Here is a 25,724-nt window from a genome sequence, read left to right as displayed (position 1 = left end):
AAAACTTTCATATATGATGCAGCATCTTCACCGAGCAAACTTTCAACTGCAAAAAACTCGGTTACGGGTTTTGTTCTCTCGTCTGAGCAGTAACATGTAAAAGATGACGTTTTCGTGTTGTGAACTGTCCGTAGATGCATCTAGCATAATGGAGAACTGGAAAGGCTTGTTGTTGATTCTGTCAAGTTGAAGTTGTCTTTGACTCTGAGATATGCATCGTATGAACTCACGACAGCCTCCATGAAAAAGACACACATTCATTATCAAATTTCTTTTGAAAGATAGACGTCGTGCAATGGTCTTCAATACTTCCAAACGGTGTGGTGACCACAAGCCAAGAGATTTTCACACAAGAGGGTGGAAAATACTTTTCGTTGATGTGACATTGGCTTCATGACGTTGCTCATTTTCTCTTTCTCCAGCTGCAGCTGCATTTCCCGCACTGTTTATCCTAGTCGGTTGCAGACTCACACGATTGTAAACAGTCGAAACACTAACATTCCCTGTTGGCCATGGACAACAACAGTAGGTTTTGTCACACTCTGATGCAGTGCGGTAAGAAAGATATGCCAGCCAGGACGACGACCGTCACCAGAAGAAAACCTTTCACCGCCATTTGGCTAGCCTCGTAGACGTGCCTTCATTTTCGGTGGTCCTTACGCTGAACGGGACAGTATCACGGAATGTTGAGGCCTAGCCTAGTCTTTATGTCACGTGAGAAACTAGAGCGACGTCCCTGTTATCGGACACCATCAATCATCGGACAGCCGTGCAAGTAAACGAAGTAAGATTGAGCTTTCTTAAAGCCCACAGTAAGAAGGATTAGTAAAGACTGTGATTCCAGACGCGGGACTTCGAAAGGCTTGAAACGGTTATGCTAGGACGGTAAACGTGATCCCTCTCTGCGACTCTGTTCATCGGACACCACCATCATTCACCGGACACTACCTCCCCCCATGAAAACGCAAAGGCAATTCTGCAACTTCGCACCTGAGATAGGTTTATAGGTGACTAGCTAACACAACAACACTATCACTGTCTCCGTTTGCTACTCTCCAGGAGAGATAGCGCACATCGAGTCGAGGTAACGCCCCTTTCGTCGGACAGTCGTTTTTGTCTTTACAGCAGCAGTCTGCAGGTAATAATGTCATGAGAGAGTGTAGGAAGGAAATATTGTACGGCCCCCAATTCGTTTGACCTTTATTTGACTCAGCAAAGGTTATTAACGGAAACTGCTGAATGTTCTCTGCTGACAAGCTCACTCTGTTGGCATCTACTAGCCCTCTGATACTGTCTAGTCTTTCCAGAGTAAGAATTCGAACTCCTGAGTGTCTTGCAGCACAACTGCACAGTCTTGATGCACCGGATGTAGCAGACGAATCACGTCATCCATGTTCGAGCTTTGCGGTGAGCACATTCCCAACTCGCACAGGAACAGCCCGTGCTTTCCATTCAAGGTCTCTAAACAGTGTCCGCGATAACGGCCGGACATCGGACATTGTCCGGCCAATATCAAGGTTTGTCCGACTAAAACGCTGATTGCCCGGACAAAGTGTCCGGGCAAATCTGAAGCTCGCTTGCCTAGGAAAGATTTACCTGACTTTCTTGCTCAACAGGTCAACCGAACTCGCCGTCGAAGGAATCGATGACACGTGACGATCCTATGGTGCACATGCGCGTATGCGATACATCAACGAACTTGCGCAAACAGGTGCACAGAACGCGAGGCTGCACAGTAGCGCTCGTGACAGCTGACAGTTTTCGCTTTCAGCATGACTGCTTTATTCACCTTCCCCGAATTGGACGTTTCAAACTATCCTGTAGATGACGTGGCCATGAAACTCTACGCTGATGAGGCACCCCGTGACTTCGTTTCTCTTGACGTGTACGGCGATGGTAACTGTCTCTTCAGAGCAGCAAGCCTGGTAGCCACGGGATGAACAAAATCATGGCCAATTTCGCAAGCTCGTCATGAAGGAGTTGCGAGACAACGCGGAGTATTACGTCGATCTTTTCTTTCCTCAAGCGGAGAACCAACAAGCTACGGAAGTGTCCATTTCCATTCTCTCGCAGACACTTTGTGATGCTCCTAGCCGCATTTTCTCAGAATGTTTGGCGTCTAACATGGAACTGCGCGATGCCTATATTGCTGCAGTACGACATGCGGCCACAGTTGGTGAGAAATCGCGCGTTTGGTCTGGAATGCTGGAAATGGCAGCCTTGGCTAGCGTGCTCAAACGCTCTGTTCACTCCATTTATCCAAGACAGTTCATGCAATGGAGCAATATTCTCGCATTAGTAGAACTCTTGTTTTGTCTTTCCATGTCCAATGGCCGAGTAGAGCGTACATTCTCTCAAATGAAGTTAATAAAGACAGACCGAAGATGTAACCTTGGTGAAGCTAGTCTTGACAGTCTTCTTCGGATAGAGATGGAAGGGCCAGAGTTCCTGGCATGGGATAGCTCTCGCGCAGTGCAGCTGTGGTGGACAGATGCATGCCGTAGACAAGTACAGGATACAAGAGAAGCACCAAACAGCAGCGTTCAAGAGTCTGGTGATGAGGAACTCGCCGCTGCCTCTGATCTTGATGACTGGGAGTCCTTGCTGCTGTAGAGGTCTAGTATCGTTGGAGTCAATAGTAAGCATGAACTGAACTGACACTTCCGATGACAGCAGACTGTATTTTGGCTGCTTTACTAAATATGTAGTTCTTTGGCTTAGTACGTACTGTTGCAAAAATTGAAATCAATTTCACGTGACCATCAACAGCATTGTCCGGCCATGTGTAGTTTCTTATCGCGGACACTGCTAAATTGTTACTTGGCTCTGAGTATGACGTGTGCAGGTGTTTCTATCTCAGTTTGATATCTACCTTTGCCTGACCTTGCACCGTCACGAAGTGCAGCACGTCATCTTCTGGGGTAGACGAAGTCCCCTTACAGATATCAAAAACGTAGAATTGATCGATCGTTGTGCTTCTTGAAACTTGTGATAGTCAGGTGCTGTTTACGTCGGTCACTCGCATTGGCAGCTTGTGCGTCCCTCTAACAAAATAGTTTTTTTACAGTCTCTTATCCTTGTTTTAGGCAATAGTCATGCACACGCTCGCTAGTCACCGCTTTCCGCTCGCTATTATTATAGAGTAGCTACTTCATCAGGCGTGGCGCTAGCGTCTCTGTTGGGATGCTTCTCCAGAGAAGGGCTGTGTGTGGCGTGTCCGTATGTGCGCTTGTGCGCGCGTTTGTATGTATATACGGTTCACTTTAATTTAATTCTAAATGTATTCATTAGTGCTGGCGCCTATGACTGTCAGTATCACACTTACACGCGAGTCGATGGCGTCCGCTTGGTCTGCCGGTGGCGCCGTGATTTTATTTGCTGCCATCCAATGCTCTAAGCGCTCGAGGTAGACTTCGATGTCTTCTTTGGACTCGTCAAACTGCTCGATCCTGCCAATAGCGAACATCGTAGACGCCATACTATCCTTCCCGATCACCTGCGCGGGAAAATGTCAGATCCGTATTCCTCGTCGCCAATGTAGTATACCTGGACGGAAACAGGTAGAAGTAGCTCCTTTATTCCGCTAGCCGCTAACGGTAATACAGAACTCGAAACTCAACGTGTACAATGTCAGACTACTACATCTACGCATGCGCAGTTCAGATATCTAATCTACTACAATATCAACGAAAGAAGATTACTGTGACTTGTCAAGTGGGTGCTAATAAATGTTGTAATGGATACATGGATGTATTGTAAGCACGCAGAGTTTTATGTGGTCAATCGCGAAATAGAATGTAAAGCTACTAGTTTTGAAGAACTTTTCCTTGGTCTGTAGGAGGTGACCGTTTAATGCCATATTTGTTAATGTAGACTTGAAATAATTTGGAATACAGTAGGACCTCAAAGATACGAACACCTCGGGAAATTGGGTGTTCGTAATTGTGAAATGTTCATAAGTCTGAAGTTTGTAATATCGATGATTACATAACTTGTGAAAACAGGAGTACACTGTATGGCTAACAAAAAGGATAAGTACGTGAACTACAGTAACTGTGAGAGTGTAAGAACGAATTCAAGGGTTACTAAAATAACAATCCATTGTCTTTTGCTTCAAGGCAGAACCCCTTTTTTGTCCTGCAAGGTCCAGGAGCTCTCTCAAAAGCAAAAGTGCGCGTGCGCGTGGCTACATTACGTGATCAAATTTTGCAAGAGCGCGCGCTCGCGCTAGAGCATGCTGTTCGGTTGACCGGTCAGTTCGGTTGTCTGGTGTTCGTATCTTTGAGGTCCTACTGTACAAGTATCTCTAAAAAGTAAATTAGCGAATAAGATCGTTGCAGTTGAGAAAATTTCTAGACAATGGTCAGTCATTCATCGCTGTAAGAGAATTATGCAACAAAAACAGTTCAATACTATATGTTGACTAACCTAATAAATTCTCTTGAGGACTTGAGTAGTAAGTATGCACAATTTGTGCTTTCTAAAGAGCATTTTGGACTTCTGACACGTTTACAAGTTGAGCTGCATGAGCAACGGTTATCAGATCTGTGTGTTTTGGTTGTCTGTTTGTTGATTATTCCTTCGTTGGTTGACAAAGTTTCTGTCGTTTATCAGAGATTTTTGGTTAGAGCAAAATATAAATTATGAGTACCAACTTACCGACTGACAAGGAAGATAACACCAATGGAACTTCCATGCCTTTTCTAGAAGGGCTCTTATTGGTAGACTCGATAGTGATGTTACTTTGAGCATTGCTAAGCAGCATTGCTGCTTGTGAACGTAAGCTACAAGCGGCAACTAGATTCGCGTGAGCATCACTGTTCACATTCAGAACTGCCAAACGAGACATAATGGGGGAAGCCTCACTCAAAGGTTTAGAGCATCAGCAGGAACTTAAAAAAATCAAACTTGCTTACTTATTTAGTGATTTGACATTTATCATATGCAAATTTTACCATAACATCGCCAGTTTCTATTTTCCTTTTCCTGACAAAAACACCAGTTATATACATTTATAGTATATAGAGATCAGTTTTTACGATTACCGCTTTCTCGACTTTTAGAATCACGAGTACGAGCATCAACAGTCACTTGGCAAGCAGTTGTCAAGCGCACTGGAAAGACTCGTTGCCTTCGTCGTTTGCCAATGCTGCTGTTGATTCAGTTTGTACAGTGGCTTCGTTCAGTGAATAACCACATTCTGCTATTTCTGGAGCAATCCGTTGTTTTGTACTACTATAAACTATAAATAATTGCGAATTAGAGCGATATCATTTAATGCACAAAACGTAGCTATATACATAGCTGTACATAAGACACTTACTAGCACGAGAGGTGTTCCGTTCTCTCTCTGGTTGCATAGTTGGCGACGTAATGTCATTTACGGAAAACCAGCGGTTACTTGGGTCATCGCTAGAGTCGTACTCTACACGGTAGCGATACCTGTTTAGATCTGCCTCGATGACGTGACCGCGTAAAGAAGTAAGAAGGCGAAAGAATTTCTGTTTGCGTCTTCGACCAGGACGTATATCCTGAAGTCTGACGAGTACTTCATCTCCAACAAGATATTCCGTACGAATTCTCACTCCCAGTTTTCTCGCGATCATCTTCGCGGCAGCCTTGTTGGACGACTTCAATGCGGCTTTCCGAATAAGTCGACAAAATTCTATCCATGTAGCAATGCAGTGATGTACTTTCCTGCTGTCTTGTCATAACCTTGTGTGCAGTTATCTTATCAAAGATCATAATTGCCAAGTCGCGGAAAGTAGTTGGTGGACTTGTAATACTCTGTAAAATAGCCATTGCATCAGTAATCACTGCCGCATTAGGTGGAATTTGCTCAACAGGTAGTGTTCTTTTCCATACATTCCATCAATTTTGCCTTGTTTGTTTTTACCAGACTCCCGTCAACAGAAGCAAGTGACCATGGCATAGGACCGATTTCGTATCGAAGAGCGTCTTTGATGTCGAGAGCACGGTTTGTGCCACAATTAGAAGTCGTGCAAATAGGTCACGGTCTACTGGTACCATCACTTCACGTCTGGTGATTTTAATTGCTTTAGTTGTTCAAAAGAGAAGAAAACGTTTTCAACTTTAGTTTATTAATTAATTGGATCATAAAATAGCACATCTGATGATGACAGACGAGACTTCACAAATTCAAGGAGTTTAGTGTCACCGATTCGATGGGCTTCCGTGAGATCGCGTTGAACATCGTCGTCTGCTGCAACGCCAGATACGATATTATAGAGAGCAGACTCTATGGCTGTTTCGATTGTAAAACTGTAAGTCTAGCAGAAGTAGATGCCATTGTCGAACTTTTGCAAACCTTTAAAACATCAATGGATCAAGTGCGAATTGCCTTAGACTCATGTGACCGTGGATGTCTTAATGGGCACTACTATGTCAAAGTACTAGACACAAAAACCTTCGGTGACTTTGGCACTCTTCGCCGTCGAGGTCATCCTCTGGTTTGTTTCAATGACGGGAGATGTGACAGCAAAATTCGGATTTTCAGAGCAGCTTCCTCCCATTATCCAAAATTGAGAACATTTTTGCACTATTTACATAATGCAATTACAAGTCATATCAATGTTAGGGAGATAGACCAGTTTCTGGGGGCTGGTAATTTCTGTGTCCTTCTGCAAATGTGCGAAATTGAAATTTTCGAATGTCTTCTGTGCGATCTGGAATGGAGCAATTTATCAGCTACCAATACTGAACCTACTTTCAGCGAGTCACAGCTACTTGTGGCCAACCAATGCATTCATGATCAAGGATTACGAGAAACAGCTACTTGATGACCCAGACCATGTTTGCTGCAGCTGTGAATGCCTTCACCGGAGAAAATCTGTATCGAAGCTGCTCGTTTCAGATAATCTCGGCAGAATCGTGTGGCCTAAGTTGAAAGCGTTTGTATAGCAGAATAACCAAACTGAAGAGACAGATACTCTGTTTATGTGCACTTTCTGCAAGAGTCGGATTACTAACGATACAATGCCACCGCGTTGCGTTCTCAACGGCTTGCGATCAGTTACAGTACCTGCAGAATTAGCGAAATTAGATTCTCTAAGCTTGCAACTTCTTCAGCGGGCAAAGTCCTTTCAGACGGTAGTGCGCCTTGGCACATACACTGGAAAGGTGTCCGCGTCCAACGCCCTTAGAGCTTGTAGGGGTTTTATGTTTCATCTTCCTTTGCCTCTAACGAAGACCCTTGACACTCTAGACAAGGTTAAAGACAGCAACATTCTACTACCGTTAAACTCCAGTTTACCTGAACCTGAGTTGTACGTAATAGTCAATGGTAAGCCCACTAAAGCAGGAGTATTGTGGCGTACTCTAGTCTATGTTGATTCTTTAAAGCAAGCCATACAAGAACTTAAGAAGATAAATTGGCTATACAAGAATGTAGCAGTTCATTCTATAGACGAGGCAACAAGAAAAGTCATAGAAATATATCTAACAATGCTACGAACGCAATGTTGGAAAAAGCTTCCACAGATGACATTGCTGGGTTTCAGCATTATACCATCAGAAATCTGAACAGCAAGCCGAACAGTGGGTCAGACTTGGAGCAATACAAAATCTTGTATGTAACGGAACAGGGCATTGATAATCGTCTGAAACATCTTGATTTCATGTGCTTTCCAGCCCTCTTTCCCGCTGTGCCTGTTTCCAATAAAAAAATGCATGTGACGAGTTTAACAGCGCAATGATTACTAGTCTTCCTTCCGAAATCCAAACTTTGTGTCGTGTACAGACAACGTCGATGAAACTGCCGGTCTAGAAGCTAAACTTCTACTAGCTGTGGGGACGCGAGTCATTCTGCGACGCAATATGGACACAAAAGCTGGACTAGTAAATGGTGCCATAGGTACGGTCACTTCCATCTCAGCAGTCACCGTGACTGTTAAGTTTGACCACACATCTGCGCCTTACGACGTACAACAGGTTAAAAGCAAATTTACGATCATGAAAAACTTTGTATACAGAAAGCAATTTCCTCTCATTCTGGCATATGCGATTACAATTCAAAAGTGTCAGGGATTGTCGCTAGACGCTGCCATCGTAGACCTCTCAGATCAAGTCTTCCTTCCCGGAATGGCCTACGTAGCGTTGTCCAGAGTGCGATCGCTATCCGGGTTACACCTAGCTGCGTTCAGTCGCAAATCTATCATGGTCAATGTACCCAGCCTCAAAGAAATCAATAGACTCAGACAAACTTACCGAAAAGATCTCCAAATGTATCAAATTCCCAAAACCAACGGAAACATTACGCTCACTGGTACTGTAGAACAAGACGAGCCAAAACGAAAGATGCCACGTCTCGCCACTAAATTGTTTTCTGCAAATCGGAAGCGATCCCCAATGCAGCAGAAGAGCCTACACGCAAAAAAACATGCCACAGTCAATCGGAAAACCACGTTATGCAAATGAGAATGTGCCGAAACATCAGACATGATAGTCACTAGTAATACTGTTAATTTCAGACAACAACGTGTATGGCCATTCAAGTTCTACACTGTAGATACAATGGCAGCGAAAAGCATGTGCCACCTTAGGTCTGCGTTTTGTGGGAAGGAACACACTTCAACCAGGCGATCCATACGTCGTTCTAACACCACCAGACCCCTCTACAATAATACCTATCAAAGGAGATGGCAACTGCTTATTCCGTTGTTTTGCATACATTATATGTGGTTCAGAAAGTCAACACATGGCAGTACGTAAAGCTATCCTAAAACCACATGGTGCACATTGCCCATTTATTATTATTCCACCACATTCCCAACAGAATATCAAAAATTCAGCAATACATAACAGAAACCGGTATGGACAAAGAATCAACCTGGGGCACCGACATTGAAATTTTGACTCTAGCCCATTTGCTGCAAACTTGTGTGCTCCTACAACGTACAACAGCATAATTGGCAAAGAATGAGTCCTGCTACTATAGACCGGTCTAGTACTGAAGACACCACTGACATGTCAATTTACATTAATTATCGTGATATGGTTTACTTCGAAGTTGTGCGAAGCTGCATACCCAATTGTTATACTGTCTAAAAAGGTCACTTGAAAAGAGATACCGTAGCTAAACTGGGATGTGCAGCGTCTAATTACAGCCTGGAATTCGTGGCCTAGGGTGGGAGGGGGCGGGGCAGAGAGTGCAACCTCCACGTGGTCTGTCCTGGGGTTTTGAACATGAAAGTGTTCTCACATGTTCAAAATGCTAAGCACTCGGTTTACTAACTGTCATTTCCATCTTCGGGGCACATATATATACATATCCCGGATGTACGGCTGGCATTGCCGCGAGAATTGTTGTAGCCGTCAATTGCTGAAGGAACAAGAGAAGAAGAGGAGGTCGTCATCTTTTCAGACTGTGCCATTGTGGCTTGTGTCACTGTGGCTGTCTGCGTCAGTCCTTATTCTGGTGATGGGACCCCATTTGAGGAATGAACGCTTTTTTCATTAGCTTTATTGTTGGGTGGGCAACCTTCAGTTCGTCGTACTCGTATTTTTCGTATTTTGTTTGTCTGTTAGAGTATACAGGTCAACGGGAACATGGAGTTTGCCGCGTCACCACCCTACTTCCAGCGCTCTGCATGTTCTGGTTTACATTTGTATTGTTTCAACGGCTTTGGCTGTTCGTGACGACTCCACTTATTTCTTGCTGCCTCATTTGTCTTCAAGCAGGACAGTTGGTCGAGTTCCTGAAGCTTGCCGCATCTTCAACACGTACCCAGCGCTCTTCAGAATTCTTTGCTTATCTGGGTTTTTTTTTCGATCTCTCTTTCTTGGATTCAACCTTTGCTGCTAGTTAAATGCTGCTAGTTATGTAAGTGCATGTACTAGATGTCGTATTTTCATAAATATAACCTTAAGGATAACAGCCACAACATGTATAATCTAAAGACTTTAAGACCGTTAGCTACTAAACCCGAATTAACTAAGCTAATTATGGACGCGCGATTGCATGCACTGGAGTTCAGTGGGATAAAGCGGTACCACTAAGCAGAAATAGATGCTGACTCTTTTGCGTCTACTGTACAGCTGACGTCGCAGCTTGACAACACAGGTCCCGAAGATCAAATATGGAATTATATCGAGAAGAAAATGGTTCCATGGATTAACAAATTCCAGCGAGAGGAATCAACGTTTCGACAACATTTGAAACAGGCTGTGCTTTCTTGTTTATCAGTTATCGGGACCAGAGGTATGTGGTTTTTTGAGTTATCAATTATCTGTTACTCTACACTAATTAGTGTAAGGTATATCGGTTTGATATCTACGCAAATAGAAAGTCGGGTTTGCGTTTTTGTTTCATTTCATTTGTATATTTTGATGCAGTTCGTTCACTTTCAGCGTATTGGTTATAGGTGCTGCAGATTCTCAGACCTGACGTCACTTTCAAAGACAAGAATGGAATCCGGCACGAAGGTATCGCAGTTTCGTTTTCTAACGTCTGTCGTCTCATGGCAGAAAGAAACATCGCTCTCCACGACCCAAGTTTCTGGCAAGAATCTGTTGCCTCGGTCAAGCAGTACGGCAGCAGGTCTCAAGTACCTGCTGGATACTGCAAGTAGTGATACAAAAATAAGGACGCCTTGTTACGGAGACTGCAACACAAGGAGAGTTTGCTGCTACGTTTTTATATACAGAATCATTTACAGAAGACATCATCAGAAACTTGAGAAGAGGTTCACTTTGCTGCGCTTACTCATCACTGCACGTAGATAATGTCGCATATTTGCATGCAGCTGCGAACATGATGGAAAGAAAATTAGTCAGAAAATCTAGTCGTCTACCTTCTTCCAAATGTGCTATTTAGAATATCTTTCTCTACATGTTTTCCTTAAATTTTAATCCTACATAAGAAGACACAATTGACTCAGATAGAGGAAGTACCACAACATAAACGGATTTAGAAGGTTGGTGTCAACACAAGCATTTAGGCAAAAGTTGGCGTGCCTAAATACACCTTTGTCTGAATTGGCGATTTCATTGAGTTTAATGACGATTTCGCTGAAAAAGTAGTTTTGTTTGTGATTTTCGATTTTCATTTTAAGCATATTAAGGTCATTGTTTGAATAATTAATCTTTCTTATTACATTAATTAAATAATTTGCAGACTCTCCAGCACTTCTTGAAAATGTTACAGAAGACGTAGTATACAAACTATGTCTACGGTACAAGTGTCATCAATTTATGTCTTGAGAATGTAGAAATTAAAACAACAAAGTTTTACGTAACTTTGCTTACATTCTCACCTTCACCTGACAGTCTCAATTTTTAACGCCAACTTCAAAAGTTTTCGATGTTTTCCAAACATCTTACTGCGCCCTGTGTCAATTAATTAATTGCAGTATGGTACTTGTCATCGTTAAGAGCTCAAATATAGAGCGTGATCTGTAGCGGCACCGTGACCATTGTTGCTACTTCCGTGCAAACAATACCCAGCCGTTGACCAAAAGTATGCTTGTGTTACGAGTTGCCCGTAGCAGCAGGGCAGTGCATGACCTCTTGTCTCTTACATTTTCACATGACCTTGTGAACTTTCGTGAACTTTGTGACTTCTCTAAATACCGTATTCGACTACGCCCATGATATAGCGTATATATTAGAGCAACTGCATTACAACCCTTCAGTGCAGTTCTGGCAGTAACTACTGAGTTTTCAACATTGTATACAGCTAGTGTTGATCACGTCACAGCTCTAGATATGTCTCAATCTGAAGACTCGAGAGATGTCGATGATTTGACGAGAGAAATCGTCAGTAATCCACACTTTCGTACTGTAGTCGAAGAATCTGTGTCAAGACGCATAGGAACACCACGAGAGCAATCTTCTTCACGCCGATCGCGAGATGATGAGAGACAGCAAAGAGCTGGACGGTTTGAAAGTGCACATCAACAACTTTCACAACTTTTTCGAAGAGACAGCAGATCAAGAAGGGTTGTTACCTCTAGATCTACTCGACCATCAGACCACGTGAATCACCCGTCTCAAAGCTTCCGTGCACCGTCTCGTCAAAGAAGAAGTCGACCCTTTGCTGCCGCCAAGTCTTCATCGTCATGCAACATTACAAAAGAAATAGTTCTACTGCCAGATCCGTTATGGGAGACTACACTTCGGCATTCAGAAAATGTCAGTCTAGTAGAAGACGGGTTTGTTTTGAATGCATTTCCGATGGACAAGACGTGGGCTGCAGAAATCTCTACAAGGCTCTAGAATGCGCTTTTCGTGACCGGCTAGAGCTAACCGAGGAAGGTAGCACTGACTCAGAAGGACCTTGCAGGTATCTAAGTAGATTGCCTTTCTAGTAGTAAGTAGATTCCAGCTAGTAATCAATTAATACATATCAGTACGTCAATCTGACCTAATTGTTTGAAATAGCTTTGAGTTTGTGATGTCGGTTGGAAACAAGTTGGTCGGTCCTCGCTTATTGCCTTCACAAGTCATGGATGTAGTGACTTTGCATCAAGTGTACAACCAAAAGGTTGTCTATTTGAGGCCATCTAAAAGATTACTAAGAAACAATCAGACATCCGCAGCAACGTTTCACGACATAAACATGAGCATTCACTTTATTTCTGCATGCAGCATGTGATTTTTGTTAATTGAAATTGTTCTAATTATATAGGAAGTTATAGTGGTGAAAGAAGAGCCGGGTGAAAAGCGCAGTAAAATGTCGTCTGGTGCACTTTCTGCCTCAGCAAGATCAGCAGCAGCAAGCTCGACATCTCTGATGACCAGACGTTCGCCAGACGAAATGCGTACGGTGACAATAACAGCAAGATCAGCTGCATGTACTGATGCGCCATTTAGCCTACAACTTCAGAGAACCGCTAATTCATACAGGTGAGAAACCACGTGGTTATACATTCTGTTCTATATTTGGTCTTTTATGATCTCCATATTTGTCTATATAGAGAGTGCATGTCTATCATGACACCGAACATTTGCGGCGATGACGACGATGAGGAGCTCAAATTTATCTGTACGATGATGATGTTGATTTGCAGGCAGCGTTAGCTGCTAGCGTTGAAGACGCCTGCAGGTAAACATGCTAGAGCCTACGCGTGCATTTATACAAACGTCCTTGAATTACATAATAGCAGTATACAGCTACTACAACCACTACAGCTACTGTCATCCAGTTTACACTGAAGAACCATCAAGAAGCAGTGTTGCCTTACATTGATGTTCTTGACCGTGACAGAGAGAATATAGACGCAATCGATGTGAGGAGACCACATCTTTGGTTGGACACTGTTCAAGCAATGACACGTCCTAAGTTTACTGGGCAGAAGTGGCTTCGTGTACACTTTCTATTCGAAGAGGCTGTAGACGACGGTGGCCCTAGACGGGAATTTTTTCGTCCCGCTTTGCAAGAATGTTGCAATTCAAACCTTTTTCTTGGCTTGCTTCATTCTCGCACTGTCTCTCTCAGTGCTCCAGCTTTACAGCAGAAGAAGTACCTTGTAGCCGGTAAGACTTGCGTACTAACACAGAGACTTCGTTTGTAACATGATTATGATTTTTCCAGGACTATTCATGGCCATGTCATTGATTCAAGGGGACTGGCTCCAAAGTTTCTTTCACCATCTACAGCCTGGTATCTGGATAATGGATTGGAAGGATTAACTCCTACTATTGAAGAGCTACCGGATTCCGATATGCGTGAAGTCTGGCAAGAGGTATGTTTCCCTCTTGACTATTCTAATTAATTAATTAATTGACGGTTTTGTGCTGTTACTGTCACAGCTTCAAGATGCCACCAGTATTGACGAAGCGAGGCAAATGTTAGAAACTCGAAAATATGACCTACGATTCGAGCTTGGGTATGGACGACAGTCATCGTCGTTTGAAGCCCATCATATCAAGCAGCTAGTGACAGGGGTCTGTCTCCAACAAATTATTTACAGTAACAAAGCGGCCCTAGATCAGCTATTAGAAGGTCTTCGCTCACACCAAGTCAACGAGCTCATAGCTGGAAATTTTCCTTTTGCGAAATCACTGTTTACCCATACTCCAACCGTCCCAGTCGATGCTACAGTTATGCGCAGCTTGTTCAAGTTCACCCCTTCACAGACAGGCACAACTGCGAGAACAAACGACGAGGAACTCTTACTTTACTGGTATCGCTTCCTGAGTGATGTAGAAGATGGCCTCGTCTCCGCAGGTGCATACATATACATAACCTAAACTTATTACGACGTAAACACAGTTGTTAAATAATTAAATCTTTTTCAATGCAATACTATACTATACTATGTGCATGCATGTGTATTGCAGGTGAGGACAACGCAGCATGTGCGCTGGACCTTCCAGCTATTCTCACGTTTGCCACAGGCTTGGATTCAGTTTTAGCGATGAGATTCCACAAAGATCTTGTACTTGCAGTCGATCATAGCGACGTGACTGGTACGTGCCCAAGGTCATCTACTTGTGACTTACGACTAGTGCTTCCTGTCGCACTCTGTGGCTCTTACGAATATTTCAGGAACAAAATGGCGTTTGCAATTTTAAATTGTCACTGATTTGGTCAGATCTAGTAGTCTATAGTTCTATAGATGAACTCAGTGTTTAGTACACGTATTGCGTTGCGTTCTGCTATTAAATGTAATTTAAATATGTTATTTAATTAGCTGTTACACAATGTATAGCTGCTATAATTAAGTGCTGGTGGGTTTTGTTAATTAATATATCTTTAAAATAGATGGATTTTGTGAACAACAATTTCTAGAGCATAAATGGCTGGTGTGAGATATAGAGCAATTCATTCATTGATTCATTTATTTGTAAGAAAATTAAGCGACAATAAAATTGTAATCGACTAACACATTCGCAGCATAGTACTTGCTCACAAGACACGTGCATGCACACACTCGCGTATATATAAGTAATCAAAGTACTGCAACTACCACTACTACACTATTATATGCACTTTAGAACACGAGAACTTGTTGGTAAAGTTCAATGAAATTACCATATATATATGCAGACCGTCGCAAAAGTATAAAGCCACTCCCTGCACGTGACTATACCGGAAATTTGAATAACCACAAAATTACGATAACAGTCTCTACGGCTATAATTGAAACAGCCCTTTACTGCAAAATTTTTACTGTAAATATGAAGAAAAAGTTCGCCCATCGGAACTGTTTTGTTATGAAATAAATCTAGAGTTTGAAGCGCGCGCTATCTTGACAGGACACCGAAACGTGACGAATTTCTCAATAGCAGAGTTTAGTAACGGCTTCTTCATATTTTATGAGAGAAACCCTAGCCAGTTTTAGCTTTACGCCACCCCAAATAATGAGTTCTTTCTTCTTTACTCTCAAAAACGCAAAAACCACTGTGACGTCACGGAATCGATTATTTGTCAGGTTTATTAACAACAACAATTATTATTATTATAAAACAGTGCTTCTTGGAACTAGACCGATCTGGTTGAGCACAACAAATAATACGTAATACATAATTAAAATATATAAATCAAATATTATTATAATAAATATATAAATAATGAAATGTATAATAAATGTATACGAGTCTATTACCGTGTTAGTTTAATACAATATGAATCGATTTGGTTTTTAGAAAAGAAAAGGAGTCAAGTTTTCAAACGCAACAGGGACTACAAAAAGAAAAATTGAGGTATTGCATTGCCTCATCTTCAAATATGAGAACAAATGCTTACCTGTATTTATCATCGAGTAATCATAGATAAATGTATGATTCCTTACAAGAAAATTTTGAATATACCAGACAAAACAAAAACATATTACACCAATTAAAACTAAACGACAAATAGGTATATTTGTTACAAATTGTCAAATTATTTTGTTTTAGCCGGAAACTATAGAAATTAGTGACGATGATGAAAAACAAACAACCACAAGGTCAGTAATTCAATACTGTTCTAGTGAAAAGTAAACTGATAGCTCTTAACTTCATACTGTCATTTTCATTGTAGGAAAATGTCATTATCCACACCTGAGTCAACAGTTCAAACAAGGCAGCTGTGCTGGCAAGACCTAATTTCAGTGACAAGCAACGTTAAGCCTGCAGAGTTCTTATCGCTATATTGCCAATTTGGCGTCTAGAAAAGTATGTTGTTTATATGACATGTGCTTGTAGCGATACATTGCTCAGAAAAAGACATAGAAAACTCTTCTTGGGAACTTGACAGCGGTGGCTATATCACAGCACTTTTGGCAGCATGTCCCGTCAAAAGTCCGGCTAATTTTGGAAGAAAAGTTTCTATGAAACAATCCATGGCTGCATCGCATCACATAGTCATGGCCGGGCGATTCAGTTCAGCAGTGATAAAGAGAATAAACAAACTTTTCAATCGCTGGTACTTCAAGAACGAGGCAGCAAAAAATACGGACGTGATGATCTGTTGGAGCTTATCGGGGTACCAAGAGACTGGAGGCTTTCAGCTAAAGCACATCATGCGGCTTGTCATATCCTTTGCAGATGGTATCTAGGAACATGGATTACGACAGAACTAAATAGCAAAGTAGAAAGATTTTTAAAAGAGTAGTAGTTTTGGTTATTGGGCATTTAGTAATGTTACAGTATATATGTATGTATGTATGTATGCATGTATGTATGTATGTATGTATATATATATATATATATATATATATATATATATATATATATATATATATATATAACAATAAATATATATATATTATATAAACCCACCTACGTGGGTTTCTAACACACGTTATTCAAAAATCATGTCAGTACAGTCTAAAGCCAGTCTATGGAATATCATTTTGGCGTTATATAGCCAGAGTTTCACCGACAGTTGTTCGTGTATGTCTCTGACTGCCTGGCTGACTGTCAAATTTCTTTTGAAAGATAGACGTCGTGCAATGGTCTTCAATACTTCCAAACGGTGTGGTGACCACAAGCCGAGATTTTCACACAAGAGGGTGGAAAATACTTTTCGTTGATGTGACATTGGCTTCATGACGTTGCTCATTTTCTCTTTCTCCAGCTGCAGCTGCATTTCCCGCACTGTAAGCTGTTTGGGTAACGTATGACGGTTGCATTGTGTTCCTGACTGTTACATCAAAATAGGTGGCACAGCCTTGTTCGAAGTCAGGGTGGGAAATATCACCCGGTCTGGCACAAGTATCAGTGTTGCAGCGTTGTTCCTTACGGCAGTTGCCATTACGGCGTGTTCTTATGTTGTTCCAGCTACATCCAAGCAAGTGGTCGCCAAATTTGTCTAAGATCTGTCCACAGGAACAGCGCTTGGAACCCAAATCTGGCGGGAAAAGTCATCAAAACGTCAGAAATCGATCGTTTAGTCGAATTTTTGAAAATCTAACAAGATGACATCAGAATAATCAGATACCTTATGATATGATTGTATATATTGCCGTAAGCATTTCATGTAAATTTTATTTCGTCAAGTTACATTGTTGCGATTTGGCGAGACATTACTAATATGCAGAAAATAGCGTCTATCGCGCTTGACCACGTGCACTTTGCGTTGCTGATTCTCGTCAACGGCAAACTTGGACAAACATTAACAAAATGTAGAAATGTGTTTGTCTTATAGTGGAAAAGTGGGAAGCAGCGGATGGAAACTGTCGGTGTTGTAGAAGAAAAGTTGTAGCGATATTCCTACTATGCAGAAAGTAGTGTCACGTGGTCACGTGCACTAACATTTTGCGCGGCTTGCGCAATATGACAGTCGTTCGCAAATAAGATAAAACTGAACGTCGCACGAGAAGGTAATGTCTAAACGTTATGCTTTACCAGCAGAAGTGACTACATACAGTCGAAACGTGAGAAATCGATCGTTTGGTCGAATTTTGAAAATCTGAGAAGATGACGTCAGAATAATCATAAAATTTGTGATATGATTTTATGTATTGTGGAAAGCAATCGATGTAAATTATTATTTGTCAAGTTGTATTATAGCGATTTGCCGAGACATTACTAGTATGCAGAAAATGGCGTCTGTCCGTGCTTGACCACGTGTACTTTGCACTGCTGATTCTCGTCAACGGAAGCCTGGACAAACATTGAACAAGTTTAGAAATGTTTGACTTACTGTGAAAAAGTGCGAAGCAACGGATGGAAGCGGTCTGTATTAGTGGAAGAGAAGTTGTAGCGATATTCCTACTATGCAGAAAGCTAGTGTCACGTGCTCACTTGTACTGAGAGTTGTCTCGAAGCTTGATTACCGGACTGATGGAAGCAACTTTGTGTTCGTTTGCAGGTAAAATAGAGCTGCTTTTAGCATAAATAAATCACTGTCTGACCGGATTTAGCACGTATTCCTAGTTACCAGAAAGATTCCTGTTTTGCAGACATTACCAGAAAAATGATGAACAGGCCCATTCTCTCTTCCATTTCAATTAATCGCTCCGTTCTACGTACTTGACTTTACCCACTCATCTTCCACACTCTTCTACATGTTACCCTCGTCTCACTTTTTGAATTGCTGCAACTTTTTCGGTACCCGTTCCTTTCGCTTTTCCTTTCCCGCCTGAGTCCCCATTGTAAGGGTCTTCTCAAAGGATAGGCGAATGCGTGCCACGCTACGTAGGCAGACGTTCGAAGACGATCTGGGTCGATGACACACACACACACACACACACACACACACACACACACACACACACACACACACACACACACACACACACACACACACACACACACACACACACACACACACACACACACACACACACACACACACACACACACACACACACACACACACACACACACACACACACACACACACACACACACACACACACACACACACACACACACACACACACACACACACACACACACACACACCTTACGTTTTTACTCACCACAACTAAAATCACTAATTCTACATTACACAATCGGCGTATATATATAGCGATCATATTCCCGTCATTCAATTAACTCCACCCAATTTTCTTTATATGGTAACCCAAAGTTAAATTGTGGCATCTCGTTAGACACGTGTTACATTATCACATGCAACTTATGCAGTACACGTTTCGGCTTTCCTTGTTGCTGGAGGTGCACATGTGGGAAAAGTGATGCATCTTCAAGCATTCCTCGAATTGCTTCCCGTAAGCTGGACAGCAGCTCTTCTGCACTGGTGGTCTTTAGATTTGAGTGTCTCGTTTCCCTGGGGCGTTTGAGACGCATTCTTGCGAGCTCTCAATGAGTGTACAGTGGCATCCTTCACTTTCATATCTCTCATCTGCACTGAAGTCGATTTATGCGCACGGCACGTGTCGATGCATTCTCTGAATGACAGGTCTTTCTTCTGTAGTAGTTGTTTATGTAGACCATCGTCTCGAATGCCAACAACAATGCAATCGCGAAAGAGGTCATTCTGCATGTCTGCAAACTGGCATGTTTTCACGAGTTCTATAAGGTACGTGAACTACTCATCAAACGTCTCGCTCTGTTGCGGAGATCTTTCGTTAGACTTATATCGTTCGTATATACGTTTGTCTCTCGCAGGCAGTATTGTTTCATCTTCTCTAGGATTTTGTCCATGTCTCGCACATGAGCGTCTTTCTCAAATTGCAGAGAGTTGTATATGCGTAGGGCATCGTGGCCTACACAAGTAGTAAACGTTGCAACGCGGTATTCCATTCTCTGAGTTCTTTCGATTCGTGAAAATCTCGTGTAAGTTCCAAAATTGAAGGAATTCTCGCCAGTTCTGTGCCAAGTTGCTTCGAACGTTTAGCGGTTTCGAAATGGGTATGCGGCTCTGCATTCTCATTGGCATTGCGACTGGTGCTGATTCTTCCGCGACTCCTGCTTCTATTTGTCCTTCTTTGTACTTTCCACTCCTGACAGAATGTAACAGGCATGCCGAGGTCTGTACACGTACACTGGATTGTGTATGGCAAAATCTATTATGTACTTGTGCATCATCTTATTATATAGGTATGGCATTACAGTAAGGCTTTACCCCTTACACAGAAGAGTTAGTAATTTTCAAGACAAACACAACACCATTAGTAAAGTAAGACATTTGGTTGCTAAACTAATTTAATTAATTAATTAATTAACCAGTAGAGTGCTTTCTGTTGATGTAGGATAGAATTAATGAAGTAGGTAGTATGCTGGTTACTGCCTTTGTAAGTTGAAACTAATTGAGTAAATAGAGAAGCACTACAGTGCTAAACCCTCAGTGGGTGTACATGCACATCACATGCTAAGACATGTCTACAGTGTATGTAAGGCAGCTGAGGATTAAGGTGCACGAACGCTCATGAATTCGACACCATTGCGCGGTGGTTACGCCTACCTTATTTACATAGCTATTACCGTCTAACCGCAATCATTTAGGCACACAGCTAAATAGGCACAGGTTGTCGTAATGAAGTGACCTCAGAGCCGCCAGAGCCAAAAAACCATTAATATGGGAAAACGTGCGCGTGCAAATGTGGATTAGGCGTCACTATTGGCTCTGACATAGCCCTGCACACCGAAATTCATGCTGTAAAAGTGCAGAAACACTGTGGAACAAGCCAAATGTTACAAGTCGGGTATCCTCGACGCTAGGCCATCTTCGCCTTACGTGCTGGCCCGGATTAACACGAGCGCGTTTACTGGACGCCTAGTTGTTGGTGAGAAAACATAGCCTCGTACCAGACCCTCTCGCGCCGTCGTGCCCGGTTCCCGTATAACACGACAACGCCTGAGAGGGTCTGGGATCATACCGCCTACGTTTATGCTATTAAATGATCAAACTAGCTCGTGTGTCACCAAGCCTCAGGCTACTAATACAATTAGTCTAATAGTTATTCTCATGTGTCACACGGAATGTCTTGCAACAGACTTGACCTTCCATTCGTACTTTACTTGCTTCCTTTCAGTGTTGGTATCCTGTCTCTAAGCAAGCTCTACGCATTTGCCAACCTCTCTGGGAAAGAGGACTTCCTCTCCAAGAGACTTTACAGCGGAAGTTAACACCGTGTCTGACAGCACGCTCTGCCAGGCTCCAAATATTCCCAAATCGTACTCGAGCTTCCCGATTTGTATTGTTCTTGTAGCCTAGCACAGTAATAGAGCGGCGCCTAGTGCATCCCTAGTCCAAGCTACCTAGACTGCTGATCGAATCACATTGGACCTCACAGCTTGAGATAACGTAAATCGAACTCAGGATCGAGCTTCCTCTGTGAATGAATCTCTTTCCATGCGGCAAGGTGGGTCTCTTCTCGTACAGCTGTACAGAAACAAAATGTAAACAGTGAATGTATGCAATCGGATATCACAGCTAGCATAACTTTGATGGAAGGATAGCTTCATAATTAACTAAGAGCATGAGAGTGTTGACATTGGTGACGTGGAGTGACACTAGGTGAAGAAAGTAGGCGGTATGATCCCAGACCCTCTCCGGCGTTGTCGTGTTATACGGAAACCGGGCACGACGGAGCGAGAGGGTCTGGTACGAGGCTAAGAAAACATGCACATTACAGACTAGACGTTGTTTAACTACCTGCTTAACCCTTATCTAGAGCAAAGACTAAACACAATGTACATGCAGAACAGACGCCCGATGATCGAACTCTCGCAACACTGCCAAACAAAGAAAGGTGGAGCCTTATGATAACATCACGTTTGTGTATTGTTCGGTAATGACACCACTTCTCGTCTATTGGTTGGAATAGCTTCATTTGCATCTGCACTCAGCGAGTATGAATACGGTCGTGCAGTCGGTCCCACGTCAGACGACTACTATATCCTTAGCCCAAATATCCGGGACTCGTGTAATAAATAGAGAAGTACATTACAGTGCTAAACTCTTGGCCAGTGTATGTAATCACATATCTCGTCACGTGATAATGTTTTGCATACTGAGGGTTTTAGCCCAACCCACTCGTCTCGGCTATGGTCCAATGCATTCATTTAGTTAAACAAAAATTCAAAGCGTGCATGCTCGTCTCCAGAATTGCGTACTTACTTGTCAGTTGCTTCGTCCGACCAACAGACGTGCTGTCATGGACAATGCACGTGTCTTTTCGCAAATTCCCGTGGAGCGCCAAGTTTCTGTTGAAGACAACACTAGTAATTTTTGCAAAAACACCGCTATCATTCAGTCACGCCTACCAAACATTCAAGCTGTCAGACTGCAGAATCACTATGCAGAAGCACTGTGGAACAAGCAAAATGTTACAAGTTAGGTACCGCTACACGTACCGCATGGCGCCTGAATCCAGCACCTTCGCTCTCTAGGCGCCTGGTGGTTGGTGGGAAACATGCACGTGTAAATGTAGACTAAGCGTTGTTTCTATGTGCTAAACCCGTAAAGTAAACGACTATACACCGTGTACAGGACGGGCGCCCGATGGCCAAATTCTCTTGCAGCACAGTTAATAAAAGCTGACAAGAACTCTCGCGCGAGCGTCAGCAAAGACGCTGGCGTTGTAAAATTTACACGGCATTGCGTTTGACGACCGTCCATCGCACAAAGAAGACACTGCGACAGTAGTCTGGCGCTGCAAAGTAACCACGCGTGTACTCGCGACAGACATGACGACGACGTTTTGCTTTTTTTGCTGTTGCGCCGTAGTCTCGAGCGTTTTCTTTCATCCTTAGATCTGAGCGAACGTCAGCGTCACACTGTAAACGTGTCAGCGGCCGCGACGATAGCTCGACGCTCGCACGACGCTGGAATAGAGAAAAAATTTTATCGAGCGTCCTAGCCAGAAGTGACCCAGTGTCCAATGACATCACGTGCTCATTTTCAACCAATCGAAGAAACTAGACGTATGGGTATTTAATTCATTCACATGGCATCGACAGAGGTTTTCATGAGTTTGGGCGTGGTTTTCCCTGCGTTTGGCAAATCCAGTCAATAAGAACTACAAGGACCTAAGAATGAAATAAAACGCTTGAGACGACACAGCAGCAAAAAAATGCCAACCGTCGTCGTCCGTGTCTGTCGCGAATACATTGCACACACGTAGTTACTTTGCAGCGTCAGACCACTGTCGCAGTGTCTTATTTGTGCGATGGACGCTCGTCAGACGCAATACTGTGTATCGTGCTGTGAACTGGGCTTACCGGGCACAGAAAACAAGCGCGAGAAAGTCTGGAGACGAGGCTAACGTTTACGATTTGCTTTTGCTAGAAAACACCCCGAAGAATAGAATTTAAGCTAATTAATCCGTATACATACTAGACTCAGATGAGTAATTGGTAGCTTAGTGCGCGGTGGTATTTGTATTTTATAACTACCGAGGTTATGCAGAATAATTTTTAGGTTAATACCATTATTTATTTATTGATATTAATGGTGAACCCCATCTTGGAGCTCTGAATCCGCGCCTGATTAAACGTTCGTTGCATTCTCTTAGCTAGAACCCGATTCAATGTTATGAATGGAAATGTGATAATGGTTATCGATGTATTCTAAAAAATTATTTACGTCATGCTACTGCTGTTGCAATTATAACAGACCTTTTCAAACGTGAAAGTTCACTGGCAGGCCCGTAGAAATCAAAAGTGGTCCGGTCTAAAGTTCGCTCTAACAAGCGGTATTTCAGCTGGCCCCGGGAGCTGCAAAATGACCTGATAGTTTTAGACTACATGAATCTAGCCGAAAATTGCATAACGTGGAGTTTGCATGAATGTGATCAATAACGCGTAAGTTGTTTTCTACTAGATAGATTACTTATTTGAAACGGAAGTAGATAACATATGCCTGTGGTGAAGTTTACTCTAGACAAAAGTGGTCCGGCTCCTACAGTATTCGTTGTTCCAATCTGTGCCGTATATTTTAGTGGTGTAATTTGCAATTTCTAGGATCAAAGTCTATGCTAGCAGCATAATTTTAAGAGACGTTCCCCCAGAAGGCCCCCTGTAGCTAATCCACTAACGTCTTTGAAGCGGGTTTCATCGGCAAAAATCGTTTCGGAAGATGACGACAGTTTCACTTTCGACCTTTTGCATTCGGAGTTCGCGAGCCAAATTGGGTGGAGATCTCGCTCTCCGTCTTGGAAGGTCTCTCCTACACACAGATACACACATACACAGAAAGACAGACAGACAAACAGACAGACAGACAGATAGACAAACAGACAGACAGACAGACAAACAGACAGACAGACAGATTATTTTATTGTTACTGATCCTCTACTTGTACACATCCTAAACTTCTATGATAAACCAGTCCTTTACAGCGAAATACTTTAGAACATTAGTGGACTTGGATCTGTACATTAATTAAAGTCAAAAAGCTTGTCCGTGACAAACAGACAAACAAACAGACAGACAGACAGACAGACAGACAGAAAGACAGACAGACAGACAGACAGGTTATTTTATTGTTACAGATGCTCTACTTGTACACATCCTAAACTTTTTTAATGAACCAGTCCTTCACAGCGAAATACTTTAAAACATTAGTGGACTTGGATCTATACATTAAAGTCAAAAGCTTGTCCGTGTCATTCTTTGTTTCTAAAACTCTTGACAACTTTTTGAGGATTACTTTTGCGTTGCATCTTTGAAGAATCAAAGAGAACAGGTTTCCTACAAAAAGTTTTGAATTGTTCTGCACTACGAAAGGGGTCTTCCTCAATACGGCTGCACTGTTTCGAGAGAGAGTGTGTAAGAAGGCATCAGCTTGCAGGCCCCATTTACCAAAGTGCTCAAACACTAGTGGTATACACTTTGATGACGTCCCTCTTGGTTGAATTTCTCCTGTATACTTATTGGTCTTCTTCTCTTCTCTTGTGCGGGCAGCAAACCCATCCTCCCTGCTAGATCGTTTTAGAATGCCTTGACTCCATGGCTGTGCCAATGATATGTCAACATCTAGATTTTGTGCTGATTCTGCATCAAAGAATGTAATGTGTGGGCGATTCTCAGTGTTGACGTATAGATTTCTTGGTTCTTTCTCATGTGGGATATATAGGTCACTCATGCATTCACTCCAACCATGGAGAACAGAGTTATGCGCCCAAACAGGACCACCTCCATACTTACAGACCAAAAGGTGGTATCCTTGGGGTATATAACTCGACCAAAATCGCAAACATTCGCCCATTCAGTAAATGGCAGAGGCAATTCCAGTCTTAGATAAGACGCAATGGAAAACTCGTTTGCTTTAAGTGCGTGCTTACCAGAAGACGGCATTACCTCTAGCCATGAACTTGCGCCTTTTCCCTATAAAGATTGTAACCTTGCTGCATCTCTATCAGAGGGGACATGGGCGAGCAGGTCATCAACTTCACTCTGGCAATCTTGGTTCACAGGCGATACTGTAACATTTGTGGGTATAAAATGAAATCTTCAACGGACTGAGTTTCCTCTGATTCATTGTCGACTGATTTTGTCAAAGGTGGTAATAACTGAAACGCTGACTTTAGAGTAGAGCCAATTGATTCTGGAACTGATTCAGACTCTTTCACATAGTTGATCAGGTCAGACATTGATGAGAAACGACTAGGCAACTTGTTCATAGTCTGAAACCATAAAGACAAGCAAGCTGCATGAAAAATTTGTCTGACCTGTGTTAGACCGAATCCTCCAAACCAGCTCTTAAGGGCTGCTTGTTTCCATGCAGTGTCACTGAAGTAACTAAAACCAATAATGCCCAAGAAGGTTCTCTTGGTCAACTCATCATGAATGATTTCAGCTTTCTTCAGATTACAAAAGAACACTTGTCTAGCCAAGTAGTTCAGCCTAGGGACATGACAGTGAGG

General features: G+C 42.5%; 2 protein-coding genes and 1 pseudogene across 3 annotated transcripts; all 3 read left to right on the top strand.

Annotated features, from left to right (window-relative positions):
- The first annotated feature begins 6,503 nt into the window (after positions 1 to 6,503).
- On the top strand, positions 6,504 to 7,773 carry LOC134188873 (uncharacterized; annotated as a pseudogene).
- On the top strand, positions 7,735 to 8,817 carry LOC134189224 (ATP-dependent DNA helicase pif1-like; the record flags this gene model as incomplete). The annotated part of the gene is made up of 1 exon (XM_062657465.1): positions 7,735 to 8,817. A coding segment is annotated over one exon (702 nt), but the record flags the coding sequence as incomplete, so codon positions are not given.
- Positions 8,818 to 11,094: 2,277 nt separating this feature from the next.
- On the top strand, positions 11,095 to 14,737 carry LOC134188871 (uncharacterized). Of its 2 annotated transcripts, XM_062657080.1 has the most exons (7): positions 12,236 to 12,301; positions 12,400 to 12,864; positions 12,936 to 13,063; positions 13,122 to 13,494; positions 13,553 to 13,703; positions 13,771 to 14,188; positions 14,302 to 14,737. In XM_062657080.1, the coding sequence occupies exons 4-7, from the start codon at positions 13,400 to 13,402 to the stop codon at positions 14,544 to 14,546; spliced, it is 909 nt and encodes a 302-aa protein (XP_062513064.1). In that variant the 5' UTR covers positions 12,236 to 12,301; positions 12,400 to 12,864; positions 12,936 to 13,063; positions 13,122 to 13,399; the 3' UTR covers positions 14,547 to 14,737. The 2 variants fall into 2 exon arrangements, 1 of the variants encoding a protein (XP_062513064.1); XR_009971399.1 differs by having other exon boundaries at positions 11,095 to 12,864; positions 13,778 to 14,188.
- Positions 14,738 to 25,724: the final 10,987 nt, after the last annotated feature.

This window comes from Corticium candelabrum, chromosome 13 (assembly GCF_963422355.1).
Source record: "Corticium candelabrum chromosome 13, ooCorCand1.1, whole genome shotgun sequence".
In the NCBI taxonomy this organism is placed as follows: Eukaryota; Metazoa; Porifera; class Homoscleromorpha; order Homosclerophorida; family Plakinidae; genus Corticium; species Corticium candelabrum.
The sequence above is the reverse complement of the archived record's forward strand: the minus strand, read 5'-3'. Positions and strand labels throughout refer to the sequence as shown.

Bases quoted from the DNA above. Each gene is read 5' to 3' on its own strand.
- LOC134188871 (XM_062657080.1), top strand. From the start codon at position 13,400: ATGTTGCAATTCAAACCTTTTTCTTGGCTTGCTTCATTCTCGCACTGT. The intron at 13,495-13,552 runs GTAAGACTTGCG...TGATTTTTCCAG, and splicing joins GAAGAAGTACCTTGTAGCCG to GACTATTCATGGCCATGTCA. The intron at 13,704-13,770 runs GTATGTTTCCCT...TTACTGTCACAG, and splicing joins TGCGTGAAGTCTGGCAAGAG to CTTCAAGATGCCACCAGTAT.